This window comes from Centruroides vittatus, unplaced genomic scaffold (genome assembly GCF_030686945.1).
Source record: "Centruroides vittatus isolate TY-2023 unplaced genomic scaffold, ASM3068694v2 scaffold_907, whole genome shotgun sequence".
NCBI classification, from domain to species: Eukaryota; Metazoa; Arthropoda; class Arachnida; order Scorpiones; family Buthidae; genus Centruroides; species Centruroides vittatus.
Genome location: NW_027122720.1, coordinates 96104 through 116951, shown reverse-complemented (window position 1 = coordinate 116951; position 20848 = coordinate 96104). Strand labels below are relative to the sequence as shown.

Genomic DNA, 20848 nt, shown 5'->3' with positions numbered 1-20848 from the left:
ACCTCTATTTTATAGAAAAGATGTATGAAGATAAAAGAAATACAATCTATTTTTGTTTTAGATTCTATAAATTAGAGCAGCTCTAAAGTACGTTAGGGTTTTAGTGAGGATTTGTAAAAGTGAGTTGACATATTTAGGACAAATAGTTTAAGATAATCAGTAGGGAATTTTAACCAGAAGAGATTTGTTCCTGAGTTGCCCAGGGTGGTAAGCTCGTGTCTTTCCTGCCTAGACTGTTTCAATTACAAAACAATAATTAAATATAATTGTAAATACATTTTTCTTATAACAAATGTATTTACAATTGAAGAGGTTGAATAAAGAATACAAGTTTCAAAATGTGTGATTTTGAGTTATTGTTTTACCCTCTGAGCATTTGTTTTCATCTGCTCTCACGTAGGAATAGATCTAGCAACACGATAAAAGACGATGAAGAAGAGGGATGAAGACAACTTTTTATACCTAACTAATGTTCATAATGAGTCTGGAAACGGTATTTGAATTATGTAACGTATGAATTGTTTATACTTGGTCAAAAAAATAATGGTGGAATGGACATGCGAAGTGAATACTTTAGGCAAAGAATTGTCCTACATGCAAAAAGAATCCAGCAACGAGTTGCATAACTTTCCTGGCTGTTATAAGATTTTATTTAAAAAACAACTTTTTATCATTTTTATTACAATATAACTTATTAAATTTCTGTGTGGCGCTATCTGTTATTACATTTGTTATGAAATTTTTTATATTATTAATTACTATAAAATGGGAAAAAGCTAACTTTGAAAGATGAGATGAGTTTTATATAAAAACATAAAACTAAATAACTTGTAAAATCGTCATTAATTCTGACCCTTCAAAGATACACACGATCCCCTTTATCGCACCATCTCCTTTATTTTTAACCATCAAAATTTAACAGCATGAATGCCTCTCACATACAAGCGACCATGCTGAATTTCCTTACTTAATCGATATTTCATCCTGACATATTCAGCTAAATTGATGCTTACACTTCCTCAAACACCCATACACACCAATAGCATTGTTTTTGCCTTTTTTACTTTTCTAAATTTAGGACGTTTCAAAACGTAGAGATTTGAGAAAACTGGGAAGGTCAAATATGACAGTTGAACATTCTACGAATTCAAACTTATTCTATGAATGAATAAGTTTATTATTTATTTGCAACGAAGAGTTTATAATCACGTCAACAATAATGTACAGTTCAGATCAAGACCGTATCAATTCACTTTACAAACAAAAGTATTTAGTTATGAATATTATAATGTACGGTATACTAGACATGTCGACAAAAGGAAATGACATTTCTTTTAAATTGGTACAGGCCGAGCATGCAGTTACAACAGAGGCAATTGAAGAGCTAGGTAACGTGGTGTCATCTAGAGGGGATGAGGGACGTAAATCTGGTTCCTTTTCTTTGAATGAGAATAACTTTTCCGCAGTTTAACCGAAATTCACCAAACTCTGCACAAATATGACGCATATGTCTAGCTTCAAACTCCAGGAAACAGAACTCAAAAATGTCGTTTCGTTATTAAGCGTCAAGTAGGATAAAGTCGATACTTTGGTTTTTTGAATATATCTTTTCTCATATTTAATTATGTTTCCAAAATTGTAATTTATGCACATACCAGAACTCTACTAAGCATTATTCTTTCATAATTATGAAAATATAACGTAGTAATGTATTTTCAAAAATCGGACGAAAGGTGCAAAAGTTACTTCAGAAGCATGCACTCGCTTACTGCTCGCCCAGGCAACTAGAAATCGCTTGCACAGAATTAATTTGCAAACTATCAAATTAGACAATTTTCAATATTTCGGGTACTGTTTTAAACTTACATTAAACACAACAAATACAATTACGAGAGATTCCTGTAAACGGGAATTACTTCAAATTGTTTTAGAATTGAACACACACTAATTGAAATTCTTACAATCATTCATTTTTGATGATGCTTCAACATATTATTTTTCTGTCTGCTTAACAATTCTTGAATAAATTATTATTGGGATTGTAATGTGACTTTTAATTGTGTATTATTGAGTCATAAACTTCTGATTCTTTATTCTGGTTTTAATGAATGAAACACTTTATTAATGTGAATATTTTAAACATTTTTTTCTTTTTTATGAAGTATAGAAAGTAGCATTGATCTATTTAAAGTTTTAGACCAAATTAAACGCTTGAAAAATAAAAAGTGCTTAAGTATATAAATTTTTAGAAGAAACGAAAAACAAACAATAGGATTTTCACAGATTGATGTTTTAAAGATGATGGACTTTCAAAAGTTTCTTTGCAAACATTGCATTGATAATTCTTCATTTTCGACTTTTCTGACAAAGTCTAAAATAATGGGTTGAATTCTGTTATTTATTAATTTATTATATATTATTATATATAATAGGCTCGATTCTAATGTTAAAGGAAAAGCATGATATACAGGGGCACGCCACTACTAATTTGAGGTAAACAGCATATATTTTATATTAAATTAATTAAAAATATGATTAAAAATTGCAGCCCGGCATTGTGATTATGTCACAATAAATAATTGCACGTTTTGTTTTGCTTTTAATTAAATCATATTTATGTAATTTATAACTGTTAACATATAATTGCTTAACGTTTGTATCATTCACTTCTGTCCTAAAATCTAGTCTTGTTAAGGGACAGAAAACACATCTCCTTAATAATATTTTGGTTGTAAATCTTCTTCAAATGTTCTTAAAATGTCATTTATTTCACGAAATTTTTGTGTGTAGTCTTTTTGGTTTTGTGTGGATGTCGTGTCTTTATTTGCCACGATTTGGCTCAGAAAAATCTTGTTGCATTTCACATCTAACCGAATACAATCAATGTAGTTGACATTTTGGAAGTAAATAAAAAATTTTTATTTAAATTTGAGAAATGACTACAACTTCATACGTTAATATTGATAATTAAGTTTTCCTTGTAACTAATCATGTAATCACGTTGTATGTATTCGTTTAATAATTTTGATCGTCTTACCTATTAAAAAATAAAAATAATATTTAAAGTGCAAAACTTACTTCAGAAAAGATTGTTTGTTGATGTTTTTTACTCACGTTTCTAATCAAGGTGACTTTCCATTTACTGGCGTAAGTGCAGTCTTTGTAATTGTACTATAATGACTTTTTTTCTCTGTTTTGTCTGCAGTGCTCTTGTCTGTGACGTACTAGATCAGCATTCTGAGTAAATCCCTTTCCGCAGATGTGGCACACAAACCACAATACATGAGCAGCGTGATTCCGCATGTGATCATCAAACTCACGTTGTGTATGAAGTTTTCTCGGACATCTAGTGCATTGATAAATCTTATCTTTATCCTTTTAAATAATGTTTGGAAAATAGATATTATTATAAACTTTTAAATTTTCCAATAATTATTTCTTATTTATATATTTTATTTATGAAGATTTTCACATCATATTCTTATAGATATTTGATTTCACATTACAATTCAAAGTGAAACCCTTTCATCAAGAAGAAATTAAACCCTCGCAAAAGAAACTAACGACTTTACTTACCATTTTTCTAGTTTAAATAAACGAAAAATTTAAAATATAATATGTATAAATGAATTTTAAAAATTTGGAAATGTAGGAAACAACAATGCACTACGACAATGTCAGGTATTAATTGTTCCGTGACATTAATTATTGAATACTAGCAGATGAGCTCGGCGTACCCGGGCAAAATATAACAACACCAAAGATTGAGATTATTAGATTATTTCATTTCTAATCCTTTTATATTATATTATATTATTTAATTTATATTTACAAAGGTTTATCGTACCGAATAACCAATCTAATATATTTAAAAGATTTTTCAAATTGTGTACAGTAGACGTATAAAGAGCCCTTACATCAAATAATCTGTGTAGTTCTATACACGCTGTAATTGCAAGAAGTGTTCTACGACTAAATGCTAGGAACAATATTTTTATTCAACGTTCACATCAGTGCATGCTGAATGTCAACATTTGTGGGTGTAAGTGAGAAATAATGATATTTAGCAAATATTTCGTACATACACGAAGCGACTGTGTGAATGTTGACATTCACCGGAGAATGTCGACATTCGCCATATATCGGTCTTACACAGTAACATATAGGCAACAGACATTTTTGCATCAAACTCTACAAACAATGTTTGAAGTATGTTCTCGTAAATATCACGTTTATCGAAAAATTATTGAATTGCAATTTGAAAAAAATTGTAGACCTATAAATTCCGACTGATGTCCTTTGACTATCTGTATGTTTGCCTGTCCTTCCATAACTCGAGAAAGATGTTAGATAGACAAAAGTCGAGACCAGCTATGCTTAGGAGCATAAAAGGCCCAGATTAACTATATAAGAACATCCAGATTCGACTAGAAGTCACGTTACATCAATTCATAATTTTTCCCAGAACAGAAAGATAACCAGCACGATTCTATTTCTAACAAGAAAACTATGAAGTACAGGAACAAGACACCACTAAAGAAATACAGAAAATATTGTGAGGAAAGTTGCAGCCTGGCATTGTGACGATGTCACAATAAATAATCGCTGGGTAGAATTAGTTTGGTTTATTTGGTTAGGGCAACGCAACACGTGAGCGATATCCCGGAGGGGATGCATCCCGGGAAGACTTTTATGAGAAGTTGAACTCTATTTAGGTGTTACTAACGTGAAAAAACCAGGAAAACTCCAGCTGTTAGCCATACCCGAACCCCCCACTTACCACTAGAGTTCGGTGGTTTTATCCACTCTGCCACTTGCGAGTCCTGATTACAAGAAGGATGTTTAAACAAGCAATATGACAGCCTTTAACTTAGGTGAGTATGTAATAAAAATACTGAGCACACCACGCTAAGGATAGCCTTCAAAGATGGCGTTAAAAAACAATCGAGGATACTGGGTTATAGTTATAAACAACAAAGCTACAGTATGAATCTTTGTTTTAATCAATTAACGACCGAAAAATCATTTACTTTTGACACTTGGTGACAACAGTAAAAATTTCTCTAGTGGAGCCGAACCTCTATCCAATTTAACAAAACGTATGCACATTACATGATTAAAACTAGTTACGGCAAGGGTTTCTAAGCTACAAATTTAAATGAATATTTTGAACGTTTATATTTATTTCATGACAGATTATAATGTTACAATTTCAAGTATTCGTTTCATGAACAATCGTACAACTTTTTAATTCTATAAACATCGCTAGAAGTTAAACCACTCTTCTTGAATGGATCTAGCAGCCTTACTCCTGATTTCGCTTCCATAGTCTTCGACTTCCCATCCTTAGAAAATGCGTAATTTCCATACATCATGATAGAGTGAAGATCAAAATCGTTATAAATAGTAAGCACATGCGGATCAAAGATTTTAAATTGAAACTGATCTCCTAAAAATATCAAAATTTGCATTATTTTTTATGAAAACTAAATGGAAATATACGATAATGGTAACTCACCTTTATCTATATTATCCCAATGAACAATAAGGTAATCATCTCTATCAGGTCGATTCTGTTCGTGATAGAAACCGAGTGTGTGCAAAATTTCATGCACAACAGTGCCTATGAATTCACACCGGGATCCGAGAGATAGAGTTTGTTCACCACCACTTCGACCGAGATTTGAGTAACAGCTAAATTGAGTGTAATAATATTATAAAACAGGTAAAATTTCGTATTAATTACATAAAATATACCCCAATCCTTTAATGAATCTAACGTAATCTCGCTCTTTTTTTCTTTCTTTGAAAGTGATGCATCCTCCTGTTGCATTATTTATGTGATTCATTGCTTGTTTGATTAAAGGCTTTATATTTTCTATTATAAAAAATTTGTTTGAATTAATAAGATAATTTTACTCATATTAACTTTGTAAAAGTCAACGAACTTAGATGATGGTCGATAGTGTAATACACTATCCCGCCCTTCCAGCGAAGTGAAAGATTCGATACGGCATTTCTCACCTAAATTTTAATTCAAAGCAAAATTAATTGAATTGAATTAATTTTGATTAAGCATTCAAAACAAATAAACTTACATCATTGTCTTCAATTCCGATAATGTCTCCTTGGAAGAGATCAGGATCTTGTAAAGCTTTGGATGGAAGGTCGACTAGAAATTGTAAAAGTATAAGAACTGTAAATTTTTAATGTTAATTTTAAAAAGTAAAAAGGAAAAGTATGTTACCGTATCTGGCGAATGTCACTGTAAATAAAGTAAATAAGAGCAACATTTCTGGAGTTATCAGTAATGCTGCACACTTGATTATTCTCTAAGTGAATTTAATGTTTCTATATATACAGTTGTTGTCTATAATCTAATCGAAGATATTTATAGAAAATTAGATTAAAGATATGTTTCGTAATTCTTGAAGATGACTAATTTCACCTTATTCGCGCCCACCAATGACAAAGTAAATAAACTGCTGAATACTAGTAGCTTGGTCATGGCTTCTATCCAAGCTAACTGGGAGGCTAGGGGAGTTTTTCGGGTTCCTTTACGTTTGTAATGCCTAAATAAGGTCCCGTTTCCCGTAGAAAGTCCGCCCGATTGTTTATTTTTAGGTTTACAATTCTATTTCTTGTTTAAAACTATTGTATTGATAACAAAGAGCGAACCCACCACCAATTAGCAGTGTACAGTATTTTTATCCAGTCGATTACTGATGGGGAATATCATAATAAAACCTAGCAAAGAGGACCGTCGAGATTCAATTTAAAGACTTATTCTTGTTTATGCAGTGGAGGAAAAAAACCCATTAACCCCTGTCAAATATCACAGATTGGGAATCTTTTTGAAACGGTGGTTTACTAGTATTGGCTAGTATCCTGGTAAGCAGTTACCATCATTTGTTGAAAGTTTTAAGATAAAGGAATGAGATCATGCTGTATTATCATGTATTTCACACTTTTTCGGAGAACTTAATTTTACGGTTTTTCTGCTGTGGGCACTAAAAAGTCCTCTTTTAGAAAACCCATTATAAGTTGGACCAGGTTCACAATGTGGTGAAAGATGGGGGTCGACATATCCGTTCGGACCACCTCCCGTAAAATTCCAGGGGTTTTCTGGGAACTATTAACCCTCACTTTCTTTTAATGGACGACAATGCAGGACTTCACAGGACTCTTAGAAAGAAGCGAATGAACTCCTAAAAAGATGAGATATTATACTGTGTACAATGTACTGGCCAGACGGCATTTTGTCTAAAATAGATTTTTCTAAATGTCTAATTAATTGAGGTTTAAATCGGTTGAAATGCAAAGTCGAAAAAAACTATCTCAAAAGAACAAAAATTAGACTTACACCGCTTTACAAAAAGGTTCCTGTTATTATCGAATTAGCATACAAAGAACCTTTATTCCAATCTTAATTTGTTTAATAAATGTACTTTACGTCCAGCAGTGGCCGAAACGATAAAACCGCTCAAACCTGGTAGTCGGTCGTGGGTTCGTGCCTTGCCAAACAGTTGCCATCTGGAGTTTTTCGTGTTTACTTCACGATTCTAATACGTAGAGGCCACTTTTTAGCAGAGTCCTCTCGAGAGGCATTCTTCCCTGGCAAATTTTCCATGTGTTATATTGGCATATCTTATCAAATCAAACTAAATTTATCTGAAAAAATATTAACGTCTGGAATATTGATGTATTTTTAAAACAATTCAAACAAAAAATTATGTAAATAAAAGGAAAATATAATCTTAAAACTTCGATCATATAATGGAAAACATGGACGTTGACAATTCTCATTTCATATGTCCTCCACTTGCCATCATTCTGGCGATCGTATAGTAGTGATGGTTTCGTCTGTCTTCAGAATAATGTTGTTGCGTTAAGCTTTGGCTCAACTCCAGCCGAGCCCAAATTGTGTGAAGATATCATCTTACGTAAACAAACTGACAATTTATTGTTTCTTTCACCCATAGCTTTTGCAGCACCTGACACATGGCTGCTCACATGTCTAATTTTAATTTTACTTTCTGTATTTTTCAAGATTACTTTTGGAGAAATGTCATCCTACGCGTACGCTTACATTGCTAGTGTCTGGGGTTGGCCTCGCTGATTTTGTTGTTGCTGTTGACATCATCTATAGTTAGCACAAATAGTTACTTATATTATTTATTCGGCACAATGGAGTGCAATTGATAAGACACAATGCGTTTTATTACATTTTTTATTTATTCACTGATACGCGTTTTGGGGTTTTACCTCTCTTCAGTCGGATTTTTATTTCTTTTTATGGTTTTTTTTTAAACCATAAAAAGGAATAAAAATTTATGAAGAAGTATTCCTGGTAGTGGCATTGTCTTTGCCCACAGCCCATATACGTAAGTTGTTATGACTGAAAAAAAAACACTTCTCTTGAAAATGTTACCTTATGAAAGGGCAAAACAACATGGTGTAAACATGGGATGTCGATGTTCTATTGCAACACTAACAAGGAGTGTTGTTCATTTTGGGAAGTCTGCATACGATGACGTGGAAAGGGTATCGTAATCGTCATTGAAGACTCACTATATAAAGAGCTAGTTTTCACCAAGTCGATGCGCTAAGGCATGGGGTGCTGGATAAGGTGAAAGTGTTGCAGAACCTCTTCTGCACATTGTACAGTGCGGCCATTCTGCAAACATTCAGTTTCATGACACACATCAGAATTATCAGTTTCCTGCAGACAAAGACAATCTGCAATGGATATTTTCAAACTTTGTAGCATCTCGCAATATCATTTAGCATCCTGCTCGCAGCAAGAGTATTGCCGTCAGAGACACTGTAAACGAAACGCATGTCTGTCACTTCAGCATGTGCGTAATCCGTCCTAGCACAATAGATGAGTATTAATATCAAATCCGTTTGATCACTCCTACTGGGGTTTTAAAGAAAAGCGAGTTAAAAAATACTCTTTCTTTTTACTTGTAAAATATACGAAAAAATTGTATCTTTCTTCCAGTTCTGACTTATGGATATTGTATAACTTAAAAATTTTTTAAAACATTGTGTAAACAATGAATAAAAAATTAAAGTTAAAAAGGTAGAATAAAATCAACTTGCAGAGAGAAAAACTTATTTACATTAACAAACTTCCTAAATGCATTTTCGCCCTTCATGGAGGGCCTCTTCAGTAGGTTTGATCGTACACAGTTTATATTCCGACAATACTTTGTTAAGGGAAACCACTCATATAGTTTACAAAGAATTCTCAGCATTCCGCTGTTAACATTCCCGTATTCAAATTTACATTGTTGTTCTGCATAATGATTGCAAAATGTTCTTTTATTTTCCTTTTTACATTGTTTTTTTTCTCTAAAATAAATTTTAATTTATTAGTATTGATCTGACAATTATTAGTATTATCGTGAAACAGATGGTATTTCTATCGATTCCGTAATAGGACCGAAATTAGCTGAGATCTACATGCCGGATATGGAGAGTGCCTTATCGACGATAAACGGCATAAAGTGTTTTGCGAGGTACATCGATGGTATTTTGATCATATATAAGAGAACATTTCACAATCATTATGCAGAACAACAATGTAAATTTGAATACGGGAATGTTAACAGCGGAATGCTGGGAATTCTTAGTAAACTATATAAGTGGTTTCTCCTAACGAAGTATTGTCGGAATATGAACTGTGTACGATCAAACCTACTGAAGAGGCCCTTCATGAAGGGCGGAATGCATTTAGGAAGTTTGTTAATATGAATAAAAAAGTTTTTCTCTCTGCAAGTTGATTTTATTCTACCTTTTTAACTTTAATTTTTTTAATTCATTGTTTATACAATGTTTTAAAATTTTTTTAAGTTATACAATATCCATAAGTCAGAACTGGAAGAAAAATATAATTTTTTCGTATATTTTACAAGTAAGAAGAATAGAAAGTCTGACTCCATCGTTTTTATAATTATTTTTGGAATACTCTTTCTTGTTTGAGTATTAAGAGGACAATTTTTCAAGCGCATCGTTTGTTCAGAATGGCCTACAATGGAGCGGCCAGGTAGTGAGGGCATGGCCCGACATATCTGGTACGGTCCAGATGACTGCCACTAAGGTCAAAATATTAATATGTTAAATCAAGATGAAAATAATACAGTTGCAGAAGATATCGCTTGCATAAATTTAATCTATCCGTCGATCCACGTATTATTTTAAATTAATATTACTGACCGCAACATATACACATGTACGCATATATGTATACTGTAAACTTATACAGTTGTTATTAGTTTTATCATGGGATAGATCGAACAAAAACAAGAGCGTTATATTAATTTCTAGGTGATTTTATTCTCATAGTACAGTAGATTCTTACTAATCCAGCCATTTCTTAAACAGAGTGGCGCCAGATACAATAGAGAGAAGCTTATTTACTAAGTAATTTGGCATTCTCTCTAATTTGACATCTCTCTATGGAAGGAATGGCCGAAGTAGCGAGAGTCTAGTATAAACGAATATAAGACAAAGAATTTTTAAGCCCGTTAATATAAAAGACTTTATAGAGAGTAATATTAAATGCGATTAATGATATTTACACTTGATTTTTCACAGTGAATCGAAGGTATCTATTTATACAGTTTTCTTCTCTAATCTAATCGAAAGTCATTATAGATAATTGATATTTAACGAGAAGTTATTTATTGTGAGAACGTCACAATGCCAGGCTACAATTTTTAATCATATTTTTAATTTATTTAAGTTAAAATATGTGCTTTCCACCTCAAATTTGGTTTGCCCTGTACTTCACACTTTTCCTTTAAGAACAGAGTCGTGCCAGTCATCTATCTAACACCTTTCAGGAGAAAATATTTGAATGAAATAATATTACTCCGGTCTAGAGAAGACGTTACTGTTTAGTTAATCTAGGCTTTCTGTCTATATTCTTTCTTGATCTGGTCTCGTCTTTCATCAATTTAACTTCGTTGTGAAGAGTAAAGAATGACTGACGGGACGGACGGACTGCCAACAGCGGGAATTTATATAAGTCTATAATTTTTTAAATTGCACGGGGACACGTAAAAACAGCATTTTCCACCACTTTGTACTTGCGTAAAACAGCAATTTTCTTAATTATCACAAATGGACTAATATAAAATTTATAAACAACATAAAACAAATTGATATAAAGAAAACTTAAATAACACTATTTTTATTTATTTACGGTTTAATTATTTACAAATATATTTACATTCTAAATGGTATTTTCATGCTATTAAGACATCTTTTTATCAATTCATTTCCAGACGGATCACCGAAGAAACAAAATTTAATATTATAAAAAGTACAGTTTTCTATAAATGATTCAACAATTAGGCAAGAGATAACAATAGAGTTTTATTGTTAAAATGTATTATTTTCGAAGACAAATTTCGTCTGCGATGTTTTTCGTTTATATTTCAATATTTATTTTATCCTTCCTACAAGTTTTGTCAAGGGCTTCGCCCATTTCGTCTAGACATTTGGATCGAGTAGAACACAAAGCAGAAGACAAGAATTATGTCGGTATGTTTCGTGTGAAACGAGATCCACAAGATTTTCGAAAGTTTGCCAAAGATCGCAACTATGTAATGTATTTGTATGGACTGTTATCACGTTCGACAAGCAAATTTGATATCAACATGTCTACCGAAAAAGAATTTTCCGTGACAGAAATAACAACAACAGCGGGGACATTAGAGACACACACAGATTGGTTGAGACTCGTAATGCAAACGATGAGAGATAAAAAATTCCAAGAATTACAAGATCTGATCGAGTATCAAACCACGGACGAGTTCGTATCAAATAAACTCAACGTTGGAACAGATACGGATAAAACTGCGTCATCAAACCTAACTAATATGATTCTATATTACTTTCTAATTACCTCTACCTTAATTGTTTGTGCAATATTCATCCAACTTTGCAGAATGAATTCTCGCCAGAAACCTGATTCGTTTGCACGTCCAATCGGAAAATCAATTGCATAGAAAGATAAACCGATGAGACGATTTTATCAAAGTTTTTCTCATTTTAATTACAAAATGGCACACGTTAGTCATTCACAAAAGTTCAGTAAATGATCGAAGATTTAAACGAAGTAGAAATCGAACTGTTAACTTCTTTTTTTTATTACAAAGCATAAAACGAAAGCACGAATAATTTTTTATAACCAATAAAAATCAATTTACGATTTGAAGACTTATAAAACATCTTGAGAAAATGAGAAGATTTTTCCCTCAACTCGAAATTAATAAAACCTAAACGATTTGCAATTGGTTATGTGCCCTGTTTTTATTTTCTACAATGGCGCCCTTAATGGATTGCTTTTTTATTTGATTGTTTTGAATTTTTCGATACTTTTTTTAAATATTCTTTTCCTGAAAGGACATGTTTTTGTCTCTCATATTCCGCCTGATGTTATGCCGATTCCAAGTGATACTTTCTTTCATTTTGTTTACTTAACAAATTATTTTACTGTTTTGAAGAAATAAATAAATTTGATTTCAAAACATTATTTTATTTTGTGTATGTTATTTTGCATTTGCATTTCTTGCCACTACTTAATTTACAATTTAAAGAAAGTCGCACAGACTTTGGAGGAAATAGTCCACACTATAAAAAATGTTCAAAAAGATTTTCTAAATAGCATACCAATTGTAAATATATTAACTTCCCATTTTCAAAACTGTTTTTCATAAAACAAAACATACTTTTCAGTTCAGATAACATCTATTGTTGAGAGTTAATGGAGCGTGCAGCAAACAGACGTTAGTTGTGGAAATAATTCAACAAAATTGAAAAGTTTTCAAACGTTATAGTTTTCTGTTACTCTTTAAAGTTGTGTCAAATAATAAAAGCACTTCTAAACTAGCGTAGTATTTTACGAAGTAGCACGTAAGCGTATGCAGAAAGTAATCGTTCGTTTTGCCGTGTAGAATAGTCGCTTGTGAAATAGAAAACAAATTCAATTGTTATGTATGACAATATTACACGCTTTCTTCAATGATGGAAACTTTGCTTTGTGCTGCGACATTCAGTAAACGATTTCGGGAATCAATTATGTTCTTGTTTTCTGATAGTGCATCTGCTTTAATTATAGGAAAAGGTAAAAAAAAATCGTTATGGTTTTATGTCAGAAAATGGTATTAACGCATTCGAAACTGCATCTAATTTAAGTACTGTATCAGCAAAAGTGATATAGTAAGTAGATATGTAAGAAAACATGAAGAAAGTATTCCTCATTGACGTCTAGAAAGAGGAATACACATAGAAAAGAGAGAGAAAAGGCACAGATTTGGAACATATATATGTATACAGCACTAAACGAAATCAGACACGGCAATAATTTACGATTTAATTTACTACTGTATTGAGACGGTCAATCTTACTACATAGCAGACAAAACTGTACATATTATATTCTATATATGCAATCTATTGCATAAATAAATTAATTAACAATTGTAGCTAAATTAAATTGATTGATTTAGTGCATTAAGCTGAAGGAGAAACTAAATGGAGTTTTATGAAAAAAGTTATCTAACACCTTTCATGGAAAAAGATTTGAATTGAAATAACATAACTTTCCTTTTATATTGGAAGTTTGTTTGTAATTAATAGGGTCCTTCTCTTCCTATAGTTTCCACATCTTGTTTTGTGTTGTATCCATTTAACTCCGTTCTTGAGATTAAGAAAAGACAATCAGACAATCGGACAGACAACAGTGGAAATTTAGAGGTTACAATTTTTCAAATTAAATCCCAATTAGTTTTAGTGGTAATTTCTACTTAAAAACAAAATATTATACCTTTGATATTTAATTTTGACGATTCATTTCTTATTACTAATCTTATTTCACTACTTTCGAATTCATATAAGGTATCTTCGGTGACTATTATGTCGGGCCACGAATTCTCTGTCCGTGCAAAGGAATAGTTACTTTTGGGACAGTTTTCAGGAGAATACCCATATTTACGGCAATTAATACATTTTACTCGTTATTAGCATTTACATTTTTTATTATAAAACTCATGTTTGACTTAAAATTAAGCTCATTTTATAATAATTAACAATGTAATAATTTCTTGTATTAAAATCTGATAAAGGACATGATACCACACAACTTTTTTTTATTAGGAAAGTCAGGTAACTCGTTGCTGGATTTTTTAAGTTGTTAACATAAATTCATTTCTGAATAATCCAATTTTTTACGTAATTTTTCAACCGAATACATATCAAAGTGTACGAATATAGGCAGAATGGCTACTGTATGTCACTAATCATTAGTTCAATGGATATTTTCTCAAACTATTATCCTAGCGATGTAAAACATAAAAACCTTCCAATACGCCCAGTGTTAAAACGTATTCTACTCACACCAAAATAATCAAGCTCTTACATAAAAATCATTACAATAATTTATTTTTTTCAACTTTTAGTTACAGTAAGCAAAAGGGTGCCAAGTACACTAAGCCATTACGCCATTCTAAACATAATAATTACAAAAATCTAACATACATTTCAAAGAATAATAGTTATTTCATAACAAATATGGCACTACAATTTCATACGTTCGTGGGTTATTCACATTCGTACAAACTTTTTATTCTGTAAACATCGCTGGGAGATAAACCCCTCTTTTTATATGGTTCTAGCAACTTTACTCCAGATTTCGCTTCCATAGTCATCGACTTACCATCCTTAGAAGCCGCATAATTTCCATAAATCATGATAGATTCGGGATCAAAATTATTATAAATAGTAATTAAATTCGGACAAAGAACATTAAATTGATGTACTGTACATACTCTAACAATATAAAAAATTTGTATTACTTTTAACAAACTGAACGAAAATTACGACTCAAATCATGACTATGTTCTTCTATGTTCTTTCAATAAATAATGAGATGATCGTCTCTATCAAATGGATTCTGTTCGTGATAGAAGCCAATTGCGTGACAAATTTTATGCACAATAGTACCTACGTATTCACATCCTTCTCCGAGATATAGTATAAGGCACTATCCCACTTTTCCAGCGACGTGAAGGTTTTATCCCATTTCTCATCTAAATTGAAAATTAAATAAATTTAATTACATCTGTAGCGTTGATAACAAAGAAACTTACGCCACTGTCTTCCATTCCCATAATGTCTCCTAGAAAAGGATTAGGGTTTTGTAATGCTTCGGATGGAAAATCGACTAGAAACAGTAAAAGGATCACATTGTTAAGAATGTAAAACTTTGAATATTAGTATGTAAGTAGTTAGTTAAATTAGTGAAAAGAAAAAATGTTACCATGTCTGACAAAAGACGCTGTAAACAATGCAAATAAGAGCAGCATTTCTAGTGTTGCACACTTGATTCTTCGCAGTGTCTGTTAATACAGCTAAACAAAAATCGGTTAATGTTACCTTAGGATCCAAAATGGCGGCTAGGGAAATTTTTCCCTACGTTGGAGACTGAGACAGGGAAAAAATTTTTCCTTCCATTCAAGATGGCCGCGGTTCCGGCCGCCATCTTGAATTTCTCTGCAGACTCCGCGGATTTTTTCACCGAAATAAACAATAAAAAACAACAAACAGAGGAGTTTTTTTACTCACTTTTCGATTGTTCGATATTCTGAGTATGATCTCCCGTTTGGGGGTCGACGAAATTTTTCGAATCGTTGACAGTTCTATGTTCGACCACTACTCCTTCTATGTCGTCAATATGCATATGCATATATCCTTTCCATTCGTCCGTTATTATCGTACTGCCAGAATTCACGTATTTATAAACGATCCAATTCACAGTGTTTTCTGATCTGTCGTTCACCTGACATATGAAGCAATTCTTACCTTCATCGCAATGAATGCAAACGGACTCGGTCGGCTGTATGCCTAATTTTACAGCAAAATTCGATGCGTTATCGATACGGGGAGGCAAACCTAGCTCTGAAAAGTCGTCTTTCATCAACTTGTAGAAATCACGGGAAGTGCATCTCGACCAAAATTCGTCGTTGCAACTCAAATCGGCAAAACTTGTCATTATCGAACAATTGGCAATAAACTAAACGAGGGGAGGTAAGGATAGGGAAAAAACACGCTTTTTCCTTAATTTCTGATTAGTTGGTTCTCTAACTTTTAGGATTAAATTGTTATAAAAGAAATAACAATACTTACTAATACTGGAGGAAATAATGATAATGAATATTCAACGATAGCAATTTGTGTGCAAATGAAATATCGTTACGAAAAAAAAAAACAGCAATTAATCCAATACGCAATTCGTCGCAACACAGCAGTAAACGATTCCAACTGGAAACTAGTCGATTTGCATAAAATTGCCCAGAAATGAACGGAAACACGTCACAGATCATGCATTTGCATATTCGTTCGTAACACACCTACGAATTTCCCGCCGATTTTACTCTTGCACGACGTCACGAAAAGGCTCCCTCTACCGTCGCAAATTTACACACTACCGTCTCCGTTTCGAGGTTACAGGATACTCGGCAACGTCGAACGCAGGGTAGAAACCGAACGGGGAAAAATTCCCCACGTCGTCGACGTCGCTACTCTAGGGAAAAATGTTTTCCCCGTCGCAGTCTCCGAAGTAGGGGAAAATTTCCCTGGCCGCCATTTTGGATCCTAAAGTAACATTAACCCAAAAATCATTGTAGATAATCACTATGAAAGTAACATAATAATTCTTTATGATCTATACGTTTGTTTGATATAAATATGAAATGTCTTATAATTCAATAAATAAGCATAGCATATCGACATTCTAGAAGAATAAATATTAAAGCATTGATATTTACTTCGTGTGTATAGAAGTACAGTACAGTACATGCGCCTAACTCTAGATTTTGCAGTTTTTCACTTGTTACATTGAACACATTCTTGCCTTGTAGAAGTCTACATATTACTCTAATAAAAAATTTTTCAAGTATAATGACAAAAATCGTTTATGGTTAAAGACAAGCATTGTTCTTATGTAAAAGAGATTAAAAATAGCGGTTAAAGTTTACCTAGGGAACCCCAATGGCCGCGCTTCCAGTAATCTCGACGGCAGGTGATGTTAGAAATTCGGTGTAGGTGGCGCAATTTTTAAATAACGCTATCGTATGCAAATTTTTTGTTTTTCGTGACGGCTCGACTGCTGCGAGTGGTTTTTTTCCACCAGTTAAACATTTTTGAAGAAAAAATGCTACTTTCTGCTATTTTTAATAGTAAATAGGTAAGTTTTTATTCCGTCTACTTTTCGTGATGCAACGTGCCGGAATCAAGCCGAAATGGAAAGAACCGGAGTCCGTTCCAGCTGCTCCACAAAGCGACGAGTGTAAGAAGGGGAAAAAAAGTAAGGCACATTCGTGTGGCGAAACTAAAAAACGTGTAAAAATATCAAGTAAAAAGAGAAACATCAGCGATAGGGATCGCAAATCAAGGAAAAGCGAGAAGAAACGGAAAGGAAATGTATAACAGAGCGTCAGACACGTGAGTAACAGTTTATTTTGCAAGTTCAGCTAGCTATGAAATATAAAACAATCTTAAAACATTTATTTTTTATTAATGTAATTATTATTTTTTCAAAAAATTATACATACTAACTAATTTGCATAATTTTCTGAACGTAGTACGCGTGCGTAGTACAGCAAACAAAATGGCGACCGAAAGCGCGGTCATTGGGGTTCCCTAGGTAAACTTTAACCAAAATAGCAATTATGCTTGAGATCATATTGAAGTGAAAAAAATAAAAAGCTTAGTACAAACAATGCCTGATAGAGCGTTTGATGTTAGTCAAATAAAAAAAGGTTAGCTGTTGCATACATCGATAATGACTAATGGATAAATCAATTGTTATTCTGGATTATGACTAATCAATTGTCTATCGAAATATTCAAGTCTGATAAACTAAATTTGTCTTTAATCATGATTAATATATACGATGATCAGAGTTTACAACCTTCTGTCGTAAAGACTCGTAAAGAAATCTGAAATTCCTTTGAAACTAATAGAATTCCCTGTAAAAAGTTAAGGAAATTCTAACTAAACAGATTATGTGCCTTGCATGTGGAGCGAAAAAACATATCAGTCTTTTGACAATCCAGAGAAATAAATTTTCACGTTAGGATGCAGACGGTGTGGACAGAATTGAGCAAAAGCATCATGTGATGAAGCGATCTGCTTCGAATCTTACCGCGAAACTGTCGAGTCGTGTGATTTTTGGATGTTCCTATTCCTCACCGAAACTCCACTAACCAATATGAGCAGACTTTACATTTTCCCTAAATTATTTCCTTTCCAAAACTTCCTCAATTCTGTTATTTTTCCCTAAATTCAGAGGGAATTACTCAGTTGGCATCATTGGCAATAATTGACTAAAAATGTTCAACACTGCTGCTGTCTTAAGCACTCTTCACAGCCGTTGAATAAATGTGAGGCTATAAATAGGATCGGGTACCCTTACTAAACGTAATTTAAAATTATTTTCTAAAACATAACAATTTATAATCGAAGAGATACGAAAAACAACGTATATCTCGAGAGATCGGAGCTCGCATATCGGAATAAGAAGTCAAACTTTGACTTTGGTGTTCATATAGGTAGCAAAGTAATGAAGAAAATGGGATGAAATAAAACCCCTTGTTTATTAAAAACCTATCGTGTAAAAATAATAGAAATACCAAAATGACAAAAATGTGAACAACACTTATTAAAATAGGAGAAATTCTCTCAAAGTTTGACTAAACGTTTCGTTGAATGACCAGGGATACCACGACTTTGGGGTTGGTTACATTTTGATCAACCTCGGCGAGGGTATGGTACATCCCCAACGACTGTATGTGTGGAGTAGTTAGTGGCAACACTAATAATTAAAAGAGAAACTTAAAATCGAAAATATTGCACAATTACTTAAATTCTTTATAGTATCTATTAATTACAGAATGGGTGGTGACTAGGTGGGTCGTGCCAGTTTCATAATCATAATGTTCGTATTAACGACAGGGAAAATTTTTCACTGTCGAAACGTAAACAAATGAGCATGTATTATTCGGAATTCGGCGAAAGTGTTGCAATTTTTTTAAATACTAATTTTTTTTCAGTTTTTCTTCCTTTAATGAGTAAACTGCACAAAATTTTGGATTAAAGAAGTATATGAATTACTATAAACTATTGATGTCCAATTTACAGAGGCGTTAGTATGTACAGAGTCACAGTAAATTACTAGTTATATAAAAATGAAAAGCTGGTTAAAAAATTAAGCTATAAACTTTAAAAATTTACCAATAGAACGGAAATTTTGAAATTTAAAGACTTGGGAAGATTTATTTTAGATTCTTTGGTATTACCACTCTACAATACTTCCTTGGAAAGACTTTTCTATATCACGTGGTGTATGACGTCATCATCACAACAATATGGCAACAAACAATATGACTTCTCTATGCAAGAAAAAGTAACTTTTTCTGGTGAATGAATTTATTTCAATTTTACAATGAAATGTTAAAAAGCTCACTATGTTACAAATTCTCTTAAATATCAAAATAATTTAAATATAAGCTTTATGGCATTGCACGCTTTATATATATATATATATATTTATTAATGACAGATCTGAACTAAGAGAGAGCTGCTTGTAGTCTCCGATATGTTGATGTACATAATTAAAGGTTGACATCATACACCAAGTGATATCGATAACTACGTGACGTGGCGCAATATCACGTGACCACGCTTGCAATCACTTCCAGTTTAGATTTGATCGGTCCGGACTGCGGACCGTGTGTGTGCGTGTGTTGGCATCTATTTTGTTTCGAGTCTCAAAATAAAATAATGATTATGAAGAGAAACTTGGCATGGTAACGTGTGTATGAGGAGAATTGATGGTATTAAATTTTGGTAATTAACGATAGAGAGGTGAAAAAATAGTGAGTGGAAAGGTATCATATATCGAGTGGGGTAGCATTTAATGAAGATTTTACTCCTTATTAAAGTTTACAATTTTTTAAAAATATAACTTATCCCTATCCTCAAAATTAATTTTTTTTGCTATATTATAGTAATTAAAATTATTCAAACTATAAAAGTTTTTAAATAACATAATCTGGTAACAGATAGCACACACAATTTTATACATCATGCATAATACTATATAAGTTATTTCTTAAAATGAAATTTCAAAACAGCTGGGAAAGTTACGCAACTCGTTCTGGTTTCTTAGTTGTTTTCATAAACTATTTTTTGATTAATACGATTTCATAAGAAATTTATGTATTTTAGCTGAATCTATATTAAAAGACATGAATATAGATGTGTGGCCGCCAGCGCCAGAGATCCCGAACACTGCCTGGCAACACTTGCCAACGAGAGTTGGCTGGCAACGTAAAAAAAGAGGCGGGAAAGTTCGCGGGTTTTTGCCTGGGTGTTGGCCGAGGATGTCGATGACAGTTCTCACGTTTTTAATAAAGTTTTTTGTTACTGTTCGTGTTTGTCTGCTTAGTTCTAAAGATCAGTAGGATCGAATGACAAAGATGGAATGGGTACCATATACCTCTTATCAATAATTAAATCGGTATTTTCCGAGAATTAATAGAGAATTAATCATATTCATTTGTTAATGATGCTAGAGATGAAGAGCTTTCAAATATGCCGTGTGTTAAAACTTATGCTACTCATACTAAAACAATGAAAATTTACATAAAAATCATTACAATAATTTATTTCCTTCAACTTTTAGTTACATTACGCACAGAAATGTAAAGTAAACTAAACCTGTTTGCCATCGTACATATAAGAATTACGAAAATCTAATAAACATTTCGAAGAAT

The 20848-nt window shown here is 32.6% G+C and overlaps 1 protein-coding gene across 1 annotated transcript in view; it reads right to left on the bottom strand.

The window, feature by feature from the left end:
* Positions 1 to 5176: 5176 nt before the first annotated feature.
* Positions 5177 to 20848, bottom strand: part of LOC136990340 (astacin-like metalloprotease toxin 5) — a 52001-nt gene continuing 36329 nt past the window's right edge. Inside the window, exons 2-7 of the mRNA XM_067288730.1 lie at positions 6248 to 6297; positions 6099 to 6172; positions 5949 to 6024; positions 5758 to 5878; positions 5519 to 5694; positions 5177 to 5449 (exon numbers count right to left, since the gene is read on the bottom strand). Of these exons, the coding sequence (XP_067144831.1) occupies positions 5226 to 5449; positions 5519 to 5694; positions 5758 to 5878; positions 5949 to 6024; positions 6099 to 6172; positions 6248 to 6293 (717 nt within the window). The 5' untranslated portion in view covers positions 6294 to 6297 and the 3' untranslated portion in view covers positions 5177 to 5225. The remainder of the gene's footprint in view (positions 5450 to 5518; positions 5695 to 5757; positions 5879 to 5948; positions 6025 to 6098; positions 6173 to 6247; positions 6298 to 20848) is intronic.